Source organism: Furipterus horrens, unplaced genomic scaffold (assembly GCF_987537825.1).
Source record: "Furipterus horrens unplaced genomic scaffold, mFurHor1.1.pri manual_scaffold_4, whole genome shotgun sequence".
Classification (NCBI taxonomy): domain Eukaryota; kingdom Metazoa; phylum Chordata; class Mammalia; order Chiroptera; family Furipteridae; genus Furipterus; species Furipterus horrens.
The window spans coordinates 72,858,813-72,877,728 of NW_028327174.1; the positions used below are offsets into that span (position 1 = coordinate 72,858,813).

The 18,916-nt window shown below is 33.1% G+C and overlaps 1 protein-coding gene across 6 annotated transcripts in view; it reads right to left on the reverse strand.

The window, feature by feature from the left end:
- OSBPL8 (oxysterol binding protein like 8) overlaps positions 1-18,916 on the reverse strand; it is a 166,513-nt gene that overhangs the window by 90,587 nt on the left and 57,010 nt on the right. The window contains exons 3-5 of one of the 6 annotated variants that reach the window (XM_090273639.1): positions 15,377-15,415; positions 9,427-9,463; positions 614-751 (exon numbers count right to left, since the gene is read on the reverse strand). In XM_090273639.1, coding sequence (XP_090129765.1) covers positions 614-751; positions 9,427-9,463; positions 15,377-15,415 — 214 coding nt within the window. Of the gene's footprint in view, positions 1-613; positions 752-9,426; positions 9,464-15,376; positions 15,416-18,916 lie in introns of those variants that run through there. The other 5 variants (XM_090273640.1, XM_090273643.1, XM_090273645.1 and 2 more) reach the window with 5 other exon arrangements.

Below are 18,916 nucleotides of genomic sequence, written 5' to 3' on the forward strand. Positions count from 1 at the left end.
AAGTTCTTTGGGGTCTGCAATAATTTTTACCAGTATAAAGGAGTCCTGAGACCACAAAGTTTGAGAATCAATAATCTGAAGAATAATATAACTAAAAAAGTATGCTGGAGAATATGAGAAATTAAGGAACTCTAAAGAAAAATGTACTCATTTCAAGAGTAGGATGAATGATAAAACAAACAAAAACCCTATAAAGCAGCAGTCTCAACTTGTGGGTCGTGACCCCTTTGGGGGTCAAACGACCCTTTCACAGGGGTCACCTAAGACCATTGGAAAACACATATATAATTACATATTGTTTTTGTGATTAATCACTATACTTTAATTATGTTCAATTTGTAACAATGAAAATACATCCTGCATATCAGATATTTACATTACGATTCATAACAGCAGCAAAATTACAGTTATGAAGTAGCAACAAAAATAATTTTATGGTTGGGGGTTACCAGAACATGAGGAACTGTATTAGAGGGTCACGGCATTAGGAAGGTTGAGAACCACTGCTATAAAGTCAAAGGGTTCAAACGAAAAAAGTTATGATAGACCCAAAATGTCATTCTCCCCTTAAAAGAAAGCCAACAACAAAAACCATTAAAACCACAACTCTTACCCTGGCTATGAGGACTTGCTGGACTAAAAGGTGGCTGATACAAATCTTTGGTTGGCGTTGCATAAGCTTCTTTCCCTTGGCGATGACTCATCTTTCCTGGGGTCAGAAGTTGAGATTCTTCACTGTTTGCTATCACAGCTCAAGGAAAAAAAGGGGGGGAGGAATTTAGAACTTCAGTGCTAGATTTTTATAATGGCATAGTTAATAATATGGAATAGGACTATGATTGAACATGCCTCAATGGTTACATTAATTTTACCAACCCAAAACTTTAATAAATTTGCATAATTTTTTATTTTCTTTTAACTTGCTATCAATCCCAAATAAACTGATATGTGTGTGTGAGTAAAATTACTGTATACACATTATGGACATCATAAAAATGAAAATATATATTAAACAGTAAGAAAAAGTACTCCAAGGTTTACTGTGCTATTAATATGAGTATTAACTCTTTATATCTACCAATAGAAAAGTAAGCAAAAAACAGCCATTTCACAGAGGAAACACAAATAGTCAATAAACATATGAAAAGATACTAAACCTCATAAGTAATCATAAAAAAAACCAAATTAGTAGCAGTATAAAATAGTATTTTACATCACTAGAATTTCTAATTTTCATGGACAGCAGGTATAATTCCTGTTTTAAAGATGGGAAATGAGGTTCAGAGATTGCCTTGCCTTGCCTTGCCTTGCCTTGCCTTGCCTAAGATTAAATAATAGAGGTAAGATTCTAACTTATGACAATTTGGTTACAAAATCAGGCTCTTAAAAGGTTGCTGCCTCAATAACCAATTTAAATAGTGTTTCAGGCTGCTATTCACCCACTTAGCCAAGCTATAACAGAGGAAAGCAATGCCTCATTCCAGAGAAAACAGAAAAGAGACAAATAGTTAAAGGAGGAATAGGGCAAATAATAGTAAGCACATGCCCTAGGATCTCCACGTCCTTTTATGTTTCTGCATTTTCAGCCGACAAAGCTTTATTTTTATTTTGAACCAGAATGATTCTGTCTTCACTCTGTATTTAATTTTTATCTTAACCAGAATTTCATGTTCACATTTTAATCATTGTATCTTTTAATCAAACTGAATTAACATGTTTTCTATTGTGCTAAGTTTTCAAAATTATATTTTAGCTCCTTAAATTTCAAAGCAAAAATTTAAAAATACTTTCATTTATCATCCAAGATATAAAAAAATTATTTTCCCATCAAGTCCATTAAAAAAAGAATCTACTTACTGTTGACTCTGAAATTTATATCTCCTACTGAATTTATATCCAATTGCTTGCCTTATAATCACCTCTATTCTTTAACAGGCAACTCAAATTTATCCAGAACATAATTTTTTATTCCACCTATCTTCCAAACCTGCCTCTCTCCTAACTCAGTTAATGGATTCACTATTTCCCTCCCCACATTCTCAGGCAAAAATACCCTTAGATGTTTTTCTCTTTCACACTTCACATCCTATTTATCTCTGAGATCTTTATATTCTGCCTTCAAAATTTATCTGGAGTCTTTTTATCTATCCCCACTTCTACAACTACCGCCCTATTCCAAGCCACCATTATCTCTCCACTGGATCATAGCAGCAGATTTCTAACTAGTCTCCAGACTTTTACGGCTTGCTCCTCGCTTGCGTAGAGTTCATTCTCTACACAGAAACTCAAGCAATCTTTGTAAATCCTAAACCAGATTTACGCATCATGCAGAAATATCCTCAATGGCTCTTCGTTAAACCTGCAATGAATTCTATGGCCTAAGGATCCAATAGTGTCGGCCCTCCGCTTATCTTCCCAACCTCATTCCCTAACACTATCCTCTTTACTCCCTTGGCTCCAGTCATAACAGCCTTCTTGGTATTCCTCAAAATACATCATCTTGCCCCAGTCTCTGCGCCTTTAGACTTCTTGTTCCCTCTACCTGAAATACAGGAGAAATACTCCTACCCCAAATCTTCTCATTATTTGTTGTTGTGTTCAAATATCATCTCTTCAGAAAAGCCCTTCCATGGTGCCTTTTGATAAGTTCCTATTTTAATAGAGCATAATTTATCAATTATTTTGGTTTTTTCCATTAGTGCCCACTCCACCACAGTTATACTCTATCACTTCACATGATTTTTAGTATAGCTCCTATCACTATCTGAATTCATGATATTTATTATCTGTCTTCATTAATCCGTAAATTCCCTAAGAGAAAGAAATTTTGTCTTCCTTATTTTCCCATAAGTCCTCAAGTCGTGGTAGAGTCCTAGCACACTGAAGGTGAACGTTTTATATTTTTATGAAACTTCACCATCAAAAAGTATATGGTGGCTTCTTCAGTTACTAATTCAAAATCCAGTTAACTCCTAAAAATTATTATTGAAATTAAAAATGTATGGTGCTGATATGGAAAGACAAAGTGACCTAAAGAACATAATAGAGAGCTCTAAGAAATAAACCCATGATTATGTGGAGCCTAGATATATAATAAAAGTAGGGGGAAAAAAGACTGTTCAATTACTGATACTAGGAAAATTGGTTATTCATATTGGAAGAAGAGGTCCCTACCCTCAAACCACACACAAAGAACAATTCTATGAAAATTAAAGACGTAAATGTAAAAAGAAAAACTTGAAAGCTTTTAGAAGAAAATATAAGAAAGTATCTTTATAAACATGGGGTAAGGAATAATTCTTTAAAAATAAATAAAACAAATGACTAACCTAAAAGAATAAGTTTCACTATATATTTTTTAAAATTAAGAATTAAACAAGATACCATAAAGAAATTGAAAGGAAAAGAAAAAAAGATATTTGCAACACATAATTAACAAAAGGTTAGTATCCAGAATGTTAAAAAACAACAACTCATAAATCAATTAGAAAAAAACCAACATTGCAATATAAAAATGGGGGGGGGGCATGCATCAAAAAGAACAAAATACCAAGACATAAATTTAACCAAGGAGGTGAAAGATTTATACAGTAGTTGCCCCTTATCCACGGCTTTACTTTCCATGGTTGGTTTTCCATGGTCAACCACAATCCAAAAATATAAAATGGAAAGTTCCAGAAATAAACAATTCATAAGTTTTAAGTTGTGTGTCATTCTGAGTGGCATGATGAAATCCCGTGCCATCCCACTCAATCCCATCTGAGACGTGACTCCTGACTTTGTTCAGCATATCCATGCTGTATGTACAATACAATAAGATATTTTGAGAGACCACATTCACATAACTTTTATTAAGGTATATTATTATACTTATTTTATTTTATTATTATTTGTTGTTAATATCTTACTGTGCCTAATTCATAAATTAAACTTTATCATATATATGTATGCATATGTATATAGGAAAAAACAATACATACAGGGTTTGATACTATCCGCAGTTTCAGTCATCCATTGGGAGTCTTGGAATGTATCCCCCCCATGGGTAAGGAGGAACTACGTTACACTGAAAACTGTTAAGACATCGATGAAAGAAATTGAAGAGGATACAAACAGATGAAAAGATATTCCATGCTGATGGAACAGAATAATTAATATTGTTAAAAATGCCCATATTACCCAAAGCAATCTACAGATTCAATGCAATCCTTACCAAAATTCCAATGGCATTTCCAAAAAAAATAGAAAAAACAATCCTAAAATTTGTATGAAACCACAGAAGACTCTGCATAGCCAAGAAATCTTGAGAAAGAACAAAGCTGAAGGTATTAAGCATCCTGGTTTCAAATTACATTACAAAGCTATGGTAATACAAACAGTATGGTATTGACATAAAAAAGACATAGATCAGTGGAACAGAATCAAGAGCCCAGAAATAAATCCATGCCTATATTGGCAATTAACTTAAGACAAAGCATCCAATAAAATCAATGGGGAAAAGGACAGCTTCTTCAATAAATGGTGTTGGGAAAAGTATGTAGTTACATGCAAGAGTTTGAAACTAGACCGCTATCTTACATCATGCACAAAAATTAACTCAAAACAAATTGAAGACTTGAATGTAAGACTGAAGCCATAAAAGTCCTAGGAAAAAAGCATAGGCAGTAAGCTCCTTGACATCAGACTCTTGTGATAATTTTTTGGATCTGACTCTAAAAGCAAAAATAAACTGGTAGGACTATATCAAACTAAAAAGCTTCTGTACAGCAAAGAAAAAAAAATGAGAAGGATACCTACTGAATAAGAGAAAATATTTGCAAGTCAAATATCTGATAATGGGCTAATAGCCAAAATGTAAAGAGAACTCATACATCTTAATAGCAAACAAACAAAAACTATTAAAAAATGGACAGAGTATCAAAACAGACATTCTTCCAAAAAGACACATAGATGTTCAACAGGTACAAGGAAAGGTGCTCAGCTTCACTGATCACCACAGAAATGCAAATCAAACCCAGAAACCACAATAAGATATCACTCCACACTCCTTAGAATGGTTATTATTTAAAAGAAAAAGATTTGTTGGCAAGGATGTGGAGAAAAGGAAATCCTTTTGCACTGATAGTGGGAATGTAAATTGGTGCAGCCACTATGGAAAACAGTATGGAGGTTCCTCAAAAAATTCAAATAGAACTACCATCTAACCCAGCAATTTCATTTCTATGTATTTAGCTGAAGAAAATAAGAATACTACATTGAAAAGATACATGGTCTCCAATGTTCACTGCAACATTACTTATAATAGCCAAGACATGAAGACAACCTAAGTGTCTACCAATGAATAAATGAATAAAGAAAATGCAGGGTGGGGGAGAGAAATTGGGGGAAAAGGGGACAACTGTAATTGAAAAACCAAAAAAAAAAAAAAATAAATAAATAAAATAAAAAAGAAAATGCAGTTCATGCATATAATGGAATATTACTTGGCCATAAAAGAATGAAATCTTGTCATCTGCAACAACACGATGGACCTTGAGAGCATTATACTAAGTGAAATAAGACAGACAGAGAAAGACAAATAAGGTATGTAGAATTGAAAAAGACAAACAACAGTAAAAACTGAGGTTATAGATATAGAGAACAGACTGTGACTGCCAGAGGTTAAGAGGTTGGAAGGGGATGCACAGTGGGAAAAAGGGGTCAAAGGTATGAACTTCCAATTATAAAATAAATTAAGTCAAATAGATGTAATATACAGCATGAAGACTATAGTTAATAATACTGTACAGCATATTTTAAAGTTGCTAAAAGAGAAAATCTTAAAAATTCACATCACAAGAAAAATATCTAAAACTATGTATGGTGATGGATGTTAATAAGACTTGCTGTGATCATTTTGCAATATGTACAAATATTGAATCATTACATTGTTTACTTAAAACTAATATTAGGTTGTATGTCAATTATGCCTCAATTAAAAAAAATTGAATACAAAAAAATGGAGGGAAAATGTGAATGGTAATTTCATGGAAGAAAAAATAAAAATGGTCAATAAATATACAAAATGATGCTCACTCTCTTAGTAATAAAAAAATCAAAATCACAATGAAATAAATATTTTACACTCAGTAAAACTGACAAAAATTTGTAAGTCTTAATATATCAAATATAAGGTTGGGATCAATGAGACATTTTAAGCATTGATGGATGGAGTATAAACCAATACAAGCACCTTGGAAAACTCTTCAGAGCTGTCTTATTAAATTTCAGCATGCCCTGTGTGTCCAACAATTCCACTCTTGGCTTTGTAACTAGAGACACTCTTGCATGTGTGCACCAAAAGATAAAAATTAGAATGCTGATAGTAACACTGTTCATAGTAGCAATATTCAAAACTACTCATCAATTGAAAATCAAATGGATTTATATGTGGTGGCATATGCATATAATAAAATAGTATGTAGCATGAAAAAAGGAATGATCTATAGCTATACCCAATGACATGGCTGAATCTTGGGAATAAAATGTTAATTACAAAAACAAGTCCTAAAAGGTGACATGTTATCATGCTACCATTCTGATAAAATAAAAAACCAAGCAAACCTTGGTGATACATACATCATTTAAAAATAACAAAGAAAATCTATTTAAAAAAAAAAAACAAAATATGATACAAAATACAAAACAGTCATCTCTGGTTGGCAGGCACAGGGCAAGTAGAAAGAAGTACAAAGATGGACATGAAATATTTTTAAGATTCAAGTTCTTAAGTGGTAAGTTCAAAATGTACTGACTGTATAGTTATGCTTTATAATCTATGTATGCTACATTTTTTTACAGTATAAGACAGTAAGTTAAGGCTAATTTAAAATACATTATGAGAAGAACAACTAATAGAATTAAAGTATGCTTAAGTATTCTATCAGTAAGACATAGGTATCTACATCTTGAATGTCTTTAGTATATAAGAAAGGGAATAGTCCTAAGAAGCGTATATTTAGGTTCGTTCACCCATTTCTAACTTCTTACTGATTGATTATGATTTTGATAACCTTGAAGTGAGCGCTGTAGAAGTAGCAATATATAGAGTACACTTCAGTAAAAAACAGAAAACCTATTTTTATATATTTTTCTCTCACCCCATTCACAAACATTAACTACTATATAAACCAAAAAGGATTTGCATAATATAAAAATCATTTTGATATCCTCCATGATTTGCACAATTGAAGACTGGTTTAAGTATAAGTTTTAAAAGATAGTGACTTTGTTTTTATCTGTATCCCTTGGCATAAAATTTATAATAAATACTTGCTAAATGAATGAATAAATATTTAAGAAATCAATCACTATATGATTTCAGTGTAGTTTCTGAAACTACAATTCCCTTATCTGCTAAAGATAGCATTATAGTGCCCTCTCCTGGTTGTACTTTGTAATGGAAGTAACCTACTTTGCTATTCTATTCTAAATGCTTTACTATCTTAACTACAGTAGAAACTAATCACACTGGAATAATTAACAGCAATATAATTAACATACCAGCTGGAACTTCTAAGAAGAATATGACTCTGTAACTATCATTCTTTACCTTCTGAATTCAACTCATTTATATAAAATCTGAAGAATTTTACAAGCTTCAGAGTATGGTGTATGCCCTAACTCTAAGTGAAAGCTAAGATAAAATGAAGTTAAGTAATTATTTTAAAGTCATAAATAATCTCTATGTAAATCCTAAGTTCCCCTTTTCAGGTGGTATACCTTTTCTCAAATACTTAAAGAATTTAAATATGTTGGTAAATAGTACAGATCCTAATAAAGTACTATATGAAATTACTTTTCACTCTAAAAGATATATTGTCTCCAGGAAATAGTTATACAGTCCCTTTTTACCTGTTGGCAGAGTACAATATAAACTCACCCTTAATATATGCTGCATATTTTTATTTACATATGCTTAAAACATATAACCATAATAAATTTCTTTTACTCCAAGTAAAAATTAAAGATATACACTTATAAAACCCTGTTTCTAAAATAGAACCATTTCAATTGATATTGAAAATTAATTTCTATTTGTAAGTTCAGCAGTGGCAATCAGTTCACCTGAGCCAACATCTGAATGTATGGGGTAATCAGAGTAACTGAAAAATCCATTAAAAACATCTGCCAACAAGTAAGGCTGAATAAGAAAACATAAGAATGTTTTGGTATTGTGTACTTTACTTTCAAAATTTCTACTATTCTAATAATGGTGGTTGCATAGTAAACAATATATTTTTAAAACTATGTTGCAGTTAACAAGGGATTTTAGCATATTACCTTAAATCATCTCTCTCTACAGAAAAAAATACACACATATTATAAGCAGTATTAGAGACAAGTAGCAACTGTTCTAGACCAAAGAATTTTACAACTAGAAAAACTTTACCATTATCTTGCTCAGTCCCCTCCTTTTGCCAATGAAACAACAACCAAAAAATGAGTCCTAAAGTGGTAAACTGACTTGCAATAGTCAGATAACTATTTAGGGAAACATATTAAAATTTTCTAATTAATATAATTTTCTTGTTGCTCTTCAATAAAGTTAAAAATCTTTGTCTGATTCACAATGCTAGAATATTTTATTGAAAACTAGTAGAAGACACTCTGGGCAAGTAACCAATTCTATTCTTTGGACATTTCAGTTCTTAGCTTCAGGTTCTTCATCTATAAAATTAATGCTTGTTTATTAGATAATATCCAAATTTCCTTCCACCTTAGTAGTCTATGATTTTTAATACAAATGTTGCCCTTGTCACCATGCTTTGAAATGATCTATCCATGGTCTATCTTCCTTGCTAGACTATAATGATCCTTAAGTGCAGGGCATGTTTAACTCATTGTATATCCTCCAAAGCTAGGACAGAGTCTAGTAAAAATTAATAATTTTGGACATAAATTTAAAGGGAAAATTTTCTACATTCCTAATATGAGTATGTTTCACTTATAAAATCCCAAAGTACAAATAAAACATTTTCATAACCAAGTTATCTATTATGTAAAAACTCTGACAAAATAAAACAGTATTTCCCATTTTCATATAGCAGTGAATTTCTTATACCATGTCCAGCATCAAAGTATTGTGTCCTATGCTTTGTGGTGATTGCAGAAAGAAATACTACGAAGAAAAGGTCCTAAGTTATTAATTAGATAATAAAGTAAATAATCTATCTTTAGATAATCAAGATGTAAATATACAAATACTATCAATCACTGGTAGACACTGACTGATCACATATATTCTTTACTTTGTATTTCAATGCCTGGGAAGAAAAGCAGAATACTTAAAATCAAAACAAAAATATCATATGCTTTTTATAAGTACACATTAAAGTATTATTATGTCTATGTCTCCAAACATGCATTCAAACTTTAGCTACTTACTTGATGGTGCAAGGACATCTTTGCTATCACCAAGAAGCTTTTAATGCAGGGTAATTGAGCAGCAAACAAATACAATCCAAACAAGGAAGAAGCACAATGCATCAGGATTGAAGCAGCAGTGAAACAAAAGGACAAGGAAAATAGCATTAGTTTATAAGTAGAAAGCACATGCACATCAATCCTAATATTCATGATTCACAAAGAATTTCCTTTTCTACACATAAAAAAGATCTTGGCTTAGGCATTATTCAATATTTGTTTTATTCTATAAAATGAACGTAGAAAGAAAAATAAAATCACTCAAGTATTTTGTTTTGAAAATTACTCTAGTCAAAAATTATTTTCAATTATAATTTAAGATACGGGTTAGGAGTAGTAAAAATTATTTAGAAATGTAGGATACAGCCAAAAGTTATTCATTCTTAATTTAAATGGTTTTAAAAAATATAAACCCATGCACTATTAAATATTAGTTCTGCATGCCATGAAAGCACTTAACACTACATGGAAATTCAGTCTATTTTTTCTATAAAAAGAAAGTAACATTTACTGAGTTCTTATTATATTGCAAGCACTGTGCAAAGGCCTTTACAAAGACATTATAAAAGAACAATTATTTTCACAAGTGGCAAAAGAGAAATACTGATTAGAATGATAAATTTTATTAGGTCAGACAAAATTTTGTTAAATGACTAACTTGTAATCAACTAAAAGAAACAGAAAAAAGACTGTTGACCTGTTGTGTAGTAACTATTTTAACATACGACATTTCACTAAATGTCACCTATAGACAAGTGTGTTGGTCTCCCTTGGTAGGAACAAAGTCCTTAGCTCTCCTTCATTTCAAATACCAAGTATGGTAGTAAATCAAAACTAAAGTACCAAAGGAAAAATAAAATTCCCACCAATTATGTTACTGCTTGACCTTATTTAAAGGGAATGAGGGAATCTTAATTGACTACGACAAAAAAAGAAAGAATAGTAGCAGTTGTTTGCTTTGGGCTTCTGTTGTTTCCCAGGAAAAAATCTTGGCCCTGTTAGTTCCCTAAAGTGATGATTATTTCACAATGCTTGAAATTGTGTTCTAATGCCTTTTAAAGGCATTTGCTCAAATAAATAAATAAACAAACAAATAAAGGTGCTTGCTCTATTCATTAATCTGTAGTTGCCCATTTAAGCACATTCTTCTATAAACTAATTTCAGTTCTCCAGTATAACCTTAAAAAAATACAGATTTAGTGACAATGAACTAACTGCTCAAGTCCTTATTACCACATTAGTACAACTAGCAAGCATGTAGAAAGAGATTAAAGTATTTGTGGTAGGCAATCTCTAAAATGTCCCAGTGACCCCCACACTTCCTGGTGTATAATCTCCTTTCTTTGAGTGTATGCTAGACTTGCTGAAATCACTTTTAACGAATGGAATATGGCAGAAGTAAAGGCATGTCACTTCTGAGATTAGACTGTAAAAAGACTATGACTTCCCATTTTGTTTGCAGTCTCTAATTAATAGATAGATTACCCTGGGGAAAGTCAGCTGCCCCATAGTGAGGCAGCCTCATAAAAAGGCCCATTATGCAAAGGAACTGAGATCTGACAACAACCACTAAGTAAACTTTGAAGCAGATACAATATCCCACATCTTGGTCCTTCTCCGCTCCCCTCCCCACCCCTCTCCATCCACCTAGTCAAGCTTTCGGATTCAGACAGCAGCAGGCCCCCTCCCAGTAGCTTCACTGTAACTATATAGAGATTTTGAGCCAGAGACAACTAGCAAAACTGACCCACAGAAACTGTAATACAATAAATGCTTGTCATTTTATACCACTTAATTTTAGGATGACTTATTATCACCAATAAATAACTAATACAATATTGGGAAACAGAAGTTAAACTGATAGAGACAACTGTGACAAACTTTACAAATGTTTCACAGATATCTTCTAAAAAAAGGTTCTTGTGCTGATATAAATAATTACTAGGTTCCCTAGACTTACAAGAAACTTACTAAAGAAAAGCAATCTTTATAACCATTTATACAGGGCTGGGAGTATTTAATTGCACAGGGCCTATCATATTTGAAAGTTTTGAGTTGGTCTTCTGTGTAGGACTAAAGGTTAAATTCACTTTCATTATACAGTTCCGTTATACTCTCAAATCTTGTTATTAACAGCATTAAGTCCTGTGCAGCTGTATTCCTTGCCTGCTTACTGCCAGAAAATAACCCCTAGCATATACAGTAACTTCTGAGTATTTGTTTCAAAATTATGATGACTTTTAATTTTATATCCCCAACCATGTTCATGTCATGTAAACCTGATTCTATTGAATTAATCCAGTATTTTTTCAGATTGAGCCAGTGAATAATAATCAAAATAAACAGACTACTCCAATCATAGATAATCCATCCATCCAAATATTTACTGAATACCTATTATTTTAGCCACCAAGGAGTAGTGAACAAAACAGACAGAAATCTTGCCTTTGTGGAAGATACGGTCTGGTGTGGGAGATGAACAGTAACATAATAAAGAAGTAAAAATTTGTTATATTATATAGGATAAGTACAAAAGAAAAATAAGCAGAAAATGAGGATATATAAAATGCTAGGGAAGAGGGAGTTAAAACTTTAGACAGGGTGTCCTAAGAAGGCTTTACTCCAGAGTTGACTGCGTAAAATGAGGTAACTTACTTTAGGACATAAAAAGGAAGAGTATTCCAGGCAGAGGGAGGAACCAGTATAGAGGTTTGGAAAGGGAGCAATATTGGAGTGTTTGGGGAATAGTAAATGGCCAAAGAGGCTGAAATACAATGCAAGTATGAGAGTAACAGCAGATGAAGTCAAAGAAGTAAATGCATGCCAGATTGTGCAGGACTTTATAGGACCTGGTCAGGACTTTGATTTTATTCTGAATAAGATAGAGGCCACTGAACAGTTCTAAGAAAAGGAGTGACATAATGTGATCATGTTGAACAGGATCACTCTGGCTGCTATGTTGAGAATAGACTAGAGAAACAAAGGTATAATCGGTTAGGTTACAGCAATAAACTAGGGGAGATATGAAGGATACTTGAACCAAGGTGGTAGCAGGAAGGGTGATGAGAAGTTGTTGAGTTCTAAATATATTTTTAAGGTAGAACCAACAGGATTTCTAAACAGACCAAGCATGGCGGGAAAAAAGAAAGAAAGAGGAATCAAAATGATGTCAAGTGTTGAGGTTTGAGCACCTGAAAGGATGGAACTGTCATTATCTAAGATGCAAAAGGCAGTGAGAGGAACTAGTTTACAGGGAGAAATAGCAGTAGCGCAGGTTGAAACAAGTAAAGTTTGAAATGCCTATTAGACATCTAAGTCAAAGTGCTAAACAAGCAGTTGGATAATCAGACCTGTACAGGGAAATGTGTAGGCTGGTAAAAAATACATATATAAATTATGATATGTGTAAGGGTTAGGATATATGACCTCAATGGCTTAATCACAGTAGATTAAAAAATGTCACAAGATGAAAGAACAGGCACCAGAAAACATATAATGAAACAGCAGAACTAAGAACCAAGCTGAAACTCCAAATAAAAGCAGAAACACAATAAAAAATAAGCATGTCATCAGAAATCTTCAGAAGGATATGGATATAAAGGCATTAGACTGGGATGCAAGTAAAATCCTCCCAGAGTTGCTTGCAAGTGAAGTTGACAGGAAATAGGATATAAGTAATTGAAGATTACCAATTAATTTTACCAAGTAACTTATAACACTGAATTCCTCTGCACATAACTAAACTGTACACTACTAATTTCTTATTCTTATTACTTTTAGGACTGGGGTCTAATTTGTGCAGTTCTATATTGTATAATGCATGAATAAAGACAATGTGAAATTACTGATGTGGAAACACTCTACACAAGTATTTTGTAAGATATTTCAAAATAAGAAAATAAAAAGCTAGCCAGTCTTTTTGGCTTTTGTTAGCAAACCAAAATACAATACTACTAGAACCTCAAAGGACTCTTCCTCAGCTTGTTCAGAAAAAGACTATTAAGATAGAACAAACACATTTTCTAAATTTGAGTACTTTATCATGTTTACCATAATCCCGTAGACAATGTCCACAAAGTCACCTCAATAATTTCTTTAACATATAAATAACTACTCTATTTTGAAAATAGTAAAATTAGAGTGATATGCCAGTATACTACTAATGTACTTTAATTAAAAACATGAAATACAACCATTATCTAAGTCATTACTGATTAGTCCACAAATCTCAGAAGAACATTATGCAAAAAAAAAGTGTGATTTTGTTTTAATGTACTTCTACATATTTGCCATGTAAATTAGCATAAAACTTGAAATCTTTAAGAAATGTAAAGGAATAGGTAGTTCATAATCAAGCACACCCTTTGTCCCGGGAAACCTCTCAGTCCTGAGTAATCTAGGACAGAGAGCCACCCTATTATGCAGAAATAATCCCATGAGATCTATACAGTAGCTTGATTCCATTGTCTTTTGCACAGCACCTCCTTAACATATGTATTGATTTGACTTAAATCATCTTTTGAGCTTAAGTGAAAGCACAAAGAGCTTATCAAGCACTGATATGAGTACCACTTGAAAATAAAGATGCAAGGAGGTGGCACCTCTTCCCTCAACAAAGCTTATCAAGTTTATTCCTAGAAGCAATCCTGCTGCAGCTGATTCTCAGAAGCCACAATTCAGAAGTAGGGTTACATAAAACACCTCAAGAGTGTTCTACTTAGTGTTATTTTTGGCCCTTACAGTAAGAAACTTCAGTGAGGGATAATATAATGCAACTGAGATTTGTCTGTTCTTTCAACGGGAGCCATCACTCTACACGTAACTGAATTTTTCATATCCCTGCAATCCCCTGCAAAACATACATGTGTACATTTTATCCCTGAGTTTTACAGGAGAGATTTTAAGGAAATATTTTTCTGGGAACCAGAGCTTATTACTGCTAAATAGAGAATATGATCTGGCTGGCCAGGCATTTATTTAAAAATAACCTAATCATACATTTGACACCACTCTTGAGTCACTTCTAGGAATATATACTAAAGTGATTATCCAATATGGTCATAGAGATGTGTCCATAGGTATGTACCACAATATCATTTACAATATCAAAACAATAACCAACTTAAAACAAGGTATTAAATAAAAATACATTCATACAATAAAATACTACGTAGTCATTACAGGTTTTTTTCCACTGACTGAAAAACATCATTATATATTGTCTTTTTTTAAATCCTCACCCAAGGATATGTTCTTTTTGTTTGTTTGCTTTTCCTGGGTTTTTTTTTGTTTGTTTTTGTTTGTTTGTTTGTTTGTTTGTTTTTCATTGATATTAGAGAGAGAAGAAGGAGAGAAAATAAAAGACAGACAGACATCGCTCGGCTGCCTCCCATCCATGTCCCTACCAGGGATGGAACCCGCAACCTAGGTATGTGCACTGACCTACGATAAAACCCACAACCTTTTGGTGTACAGGATGATGTTACAACCAACTGAGCCACCTGGCCAGGGCATATACTGGCTTTTAAAAGTAGGCTATAAAAAAGTTTGTATGATATGCTTCCAACTTTTATAAAATTCCATATGTAAGATGTACACATGTGAACATACTTATACTAACAGTGGTTTGCTTTATAATGTAAGATTTTATTTATTATTATCTTTTTATGTTGTTAATGCCACATTGGTATGTATTATTCTTATAGTAAAAAAAAGATTTAACCTATTCACATTTTGGAAAAAATAAAAATGATTTTTTTAAACTGATCTTTTCAATCTACAGTAGCTACTTCTAATGACAAACTCATCTGTGATTAAATACAGTGAAAATATATTTTAAGAATCCAATTTGAAACACTAAAAAATATAAAAATGTTAATATTTCAAATATAGCACCATATATATTACTCACTGTCTCTTGAACTTCAGCAACTTCTGAATATGGCAAGATCTAAAAAAGAAACAAATTTTCTCAGAAGTGATTTAATCTCATATACCAGAATATGAATCTAAAGAGCACCCACAGTTTATCAAATGAATTAAGAGGTGCATTAGGCTTTTAAGAAATAGCAAAAAAAAAAAAAATACAATATTAAGTTTACACAGGAAACTAAATCCTTTTTTTAAAAAATCCCGAGGCTTCAGGAAATTACAGTCAATCTTCCAACCTGTGAAATTCTCTCTGGAACGTTCTTTGTTTTTTCACAGACCTAGTTTTTTCTTCAGTCCTAGCTTCACTCAAAAACTTCATTCCAAAGCATTGCTACTTATATGTTTCGAGATCATTGCAAATTAACTTCTTGTTCTAAAATTCTATTAACAAAAAAAGGGCTTTAAGCTTGTTTTATAAAACACTTTGTCAAAAATAGCATTCAGCAGTTTTCTTCAGAATCAACATTCCATGCTGATTTGTTGCCTGATTTTTCAATGGTACCATCTTCCTTTCAATCACTCAGACCTAAACCCTTGAGTCATCTGAAACTCTTTTCCCCAACATCTGATCAAGTCATTAAGTTCTGATGATTTTTACCTAACAATGTCTTTCTCACATCAAGTCCTTTCTTTCAATTCCCATTAATACCCTGTAGGCCAGACCCACATTACCTTATTTATCAACTTTTGCATCTATCTCCCTTTCAATAGATATCCCTGCTTTCACTCTTGCCTCACTCATTCATTTACTATGTTAGGTACTAGAAGTTGAAAAAATGATAAAGATGTGGTTCCTACTGCAAGGAAGGTCACCATATATTGAAATCTGTATATATTGTAATTTATTTGACATTGAGGTAAGTTATCGCCAGTCTACCCAAATTACTCATTCTTGAAGCTAGCCCCATCATTAGCAAGTAATTTAACTTCTCTGAGGTATATTTTCTCCTCTGCAAATACAGTTATTAAAACTTACAACTTCCAGAAATTATTTATAGATTTTTAAAAACCAATATATAGACATAAAGCAAAATTGCTCAGTAGTACAACAAATAACAAAGACCAAGAAAGGACCTAGAAGAGAATGATTAATTTACCAGCTATCACTAACCACATTGCTCCTCCGCTTAAAAACATTTGATAGCACCAAGTCTTTGGAAAATAAGCTCCCAATATTTAAACCTTCTATAATTTGGCCCAATTATTCATTCCACAGAAATGTTTTATCTCCAATAACATAGCCTTGCAACTCCAAAACTCCATCTACCTAAATGCTGTCTAGTAAAACTGGTTGCTCAGAGTGATCTGCAGTTTTGTACCTACTTTCTTGCTGCTTGCCTGCTCAACAGCTCACAAGTTCACTGACCCTGAAGGCTCAGCCCAAATTGCCAATTCTGCTACCAAACTTCAAGCTTAAGTTATCTTTCCCCAACTCTGATCTTTAATCAGTTTTTTGACAATGCATAGTTCATCTTTTAGTATTTTCTCTATTGCTACCATTAAAAAAAATTAAACTGTTATTTAAATTTTCTCTAATATTATAAGGGTCTAGTAAGTACTGTCAAATACAACTTTCTGCAATGATGGAAATATTCTATATCTGTGCTAATCAATAGGGTGGTTACTAGCTACATATGGGTATTAAATTGTTGAAATGTAGCTAATGAGACTGAGGGATTCAATACTTAATTTAATTGCTTTAAATGTAAATTAGTTATAAATGGCTACCCTTTTCCACATCTCAGGCCTAGTACAACCTCACCTTCCCCCAGTTCAACTTGACTGACCATTGGCTATCTAGCATTTGCCACTGCAGACCACTCCTTTTCTCAAAACTCTTCCCTTCCTCAGTTTCCTAGCTATTTTCTCTCCTTTCTCTGCTTCCCTGTCTCTGCTTGACTCCCTTCCCTTTCTGCCCCCTTAAGATAGTTACTCCCCAAGACTGCATTCCAGAATCTCTTTTGTCCTCATTCAACATGCTTTCCCCTAGATGAGTTCATTGATTTGAATTTTAAATGGACTCTATCCACTAACAATTACCCAAATTAATTTCCCACCTCTCCTGAGCTCTAGCCCTTAAGGCCATTCCAGTTACTCTCCTAGTACACTCATTTTTCTTATCCCCGATCAAATATCACATCCCTGGTAAGGGATTTCCTCACTTCCAGGGTCAAGTACAACAAAGGCATACTACCTCTTAGCCAGGCATGACACAGGGATATTCCATCTGACTTGTCACCCTTCCATCAGGCAGAACTGCAGGGAAGAGCACACACACATCTCCACTGACCCTGTATCTCCATCTTCCTGAGGCCGAGGAGGTGGAAAGACCCCTCACTCACCTTTCCCTGAACCTCAACACTCACAGCCTAACAGACCCGTGGTGCCACACTTGGCTCTTGGCTCTGCCTAGGAAACTAACCTTCAGGACTCTGTTCAAAAGTCACTTCATCAGAAGACTTCCATGATATTTCCAAATAACAGCAACACTCATTCCCTAATTCCAGTCATCTCTATCCTTTTTACGCTACTTTATTTTTCATCACAACAATCATCACATAACTCAGTATATAATTATGGGGTTTTTTTTGTGTGTGTCTTTCTCCACCAGAACGTTAGGTCCACTGGAGTAGGAACTTCATCTATTTTGTTCAGCGTTGTATTGCTTAAAACTAGAACAGAGCCTGACACATGGTAGACAACAAATACTAAAGAATGAATAAATGCATAAATGAAAAAAAGGCTTAATTATTATTGTAAATGTGTAGTTCACTGAGTTCCTGTGTACTAAATTAATTGGTTTAAATTCTCTTATGGCAAAGAACAAGTCTTGCTCATCTTTGTACTTTACAAAACCTATCATTCTGCACATCTAATATAGATACACAAAGAACTAAGATGGACTGCAATCATGAAATCTGAGTTCTGAGCCTAACTCTACAATATTCCTTGAGTAAACCTGAATAAACATCTTGAATTTAATTTTCTTATTTGTTCATGAGATCTGTTCTAAAATCCTGTTATACTAAAAATTCAACCTAGAAAAGTACCTCAATGCCAAGAATATCCTTAGTTGTGCTTAAAGCATATTCATATTTTCTTCAACTATCAGTCCTGGCCATCATCTGCCCAAATTCCACTTTTAGTAATTCCCCCATCCTTTCTCTTAAATAATGCTGTCCTTTACAAAGAATATTGTTACAGATTCACCATCAGTTTTTAGTAATGGAACATAAGTTACATTTCTTTCAGTACTGGTGATCTCTTGCCAGGGTTATATCAACGTCCTTCATTGAGGTCTTCAAATACAAGGGAAATCCAAAATCAATCAATAGTCAATTGTAACTCATGTCATGCATCTGGTGAGACTACCAGTGAAGTCTGTGGTTATGAAATCAGAAAAGAAGTGATTGTCTACTAAAATAATTAAGCCCATAATCTTGGCCTTTGACCTTATTAACATTCTCCTCTACATCTGATCTAAACATTTAGTTACCTGAAAAGGTTACAAATTAACAGC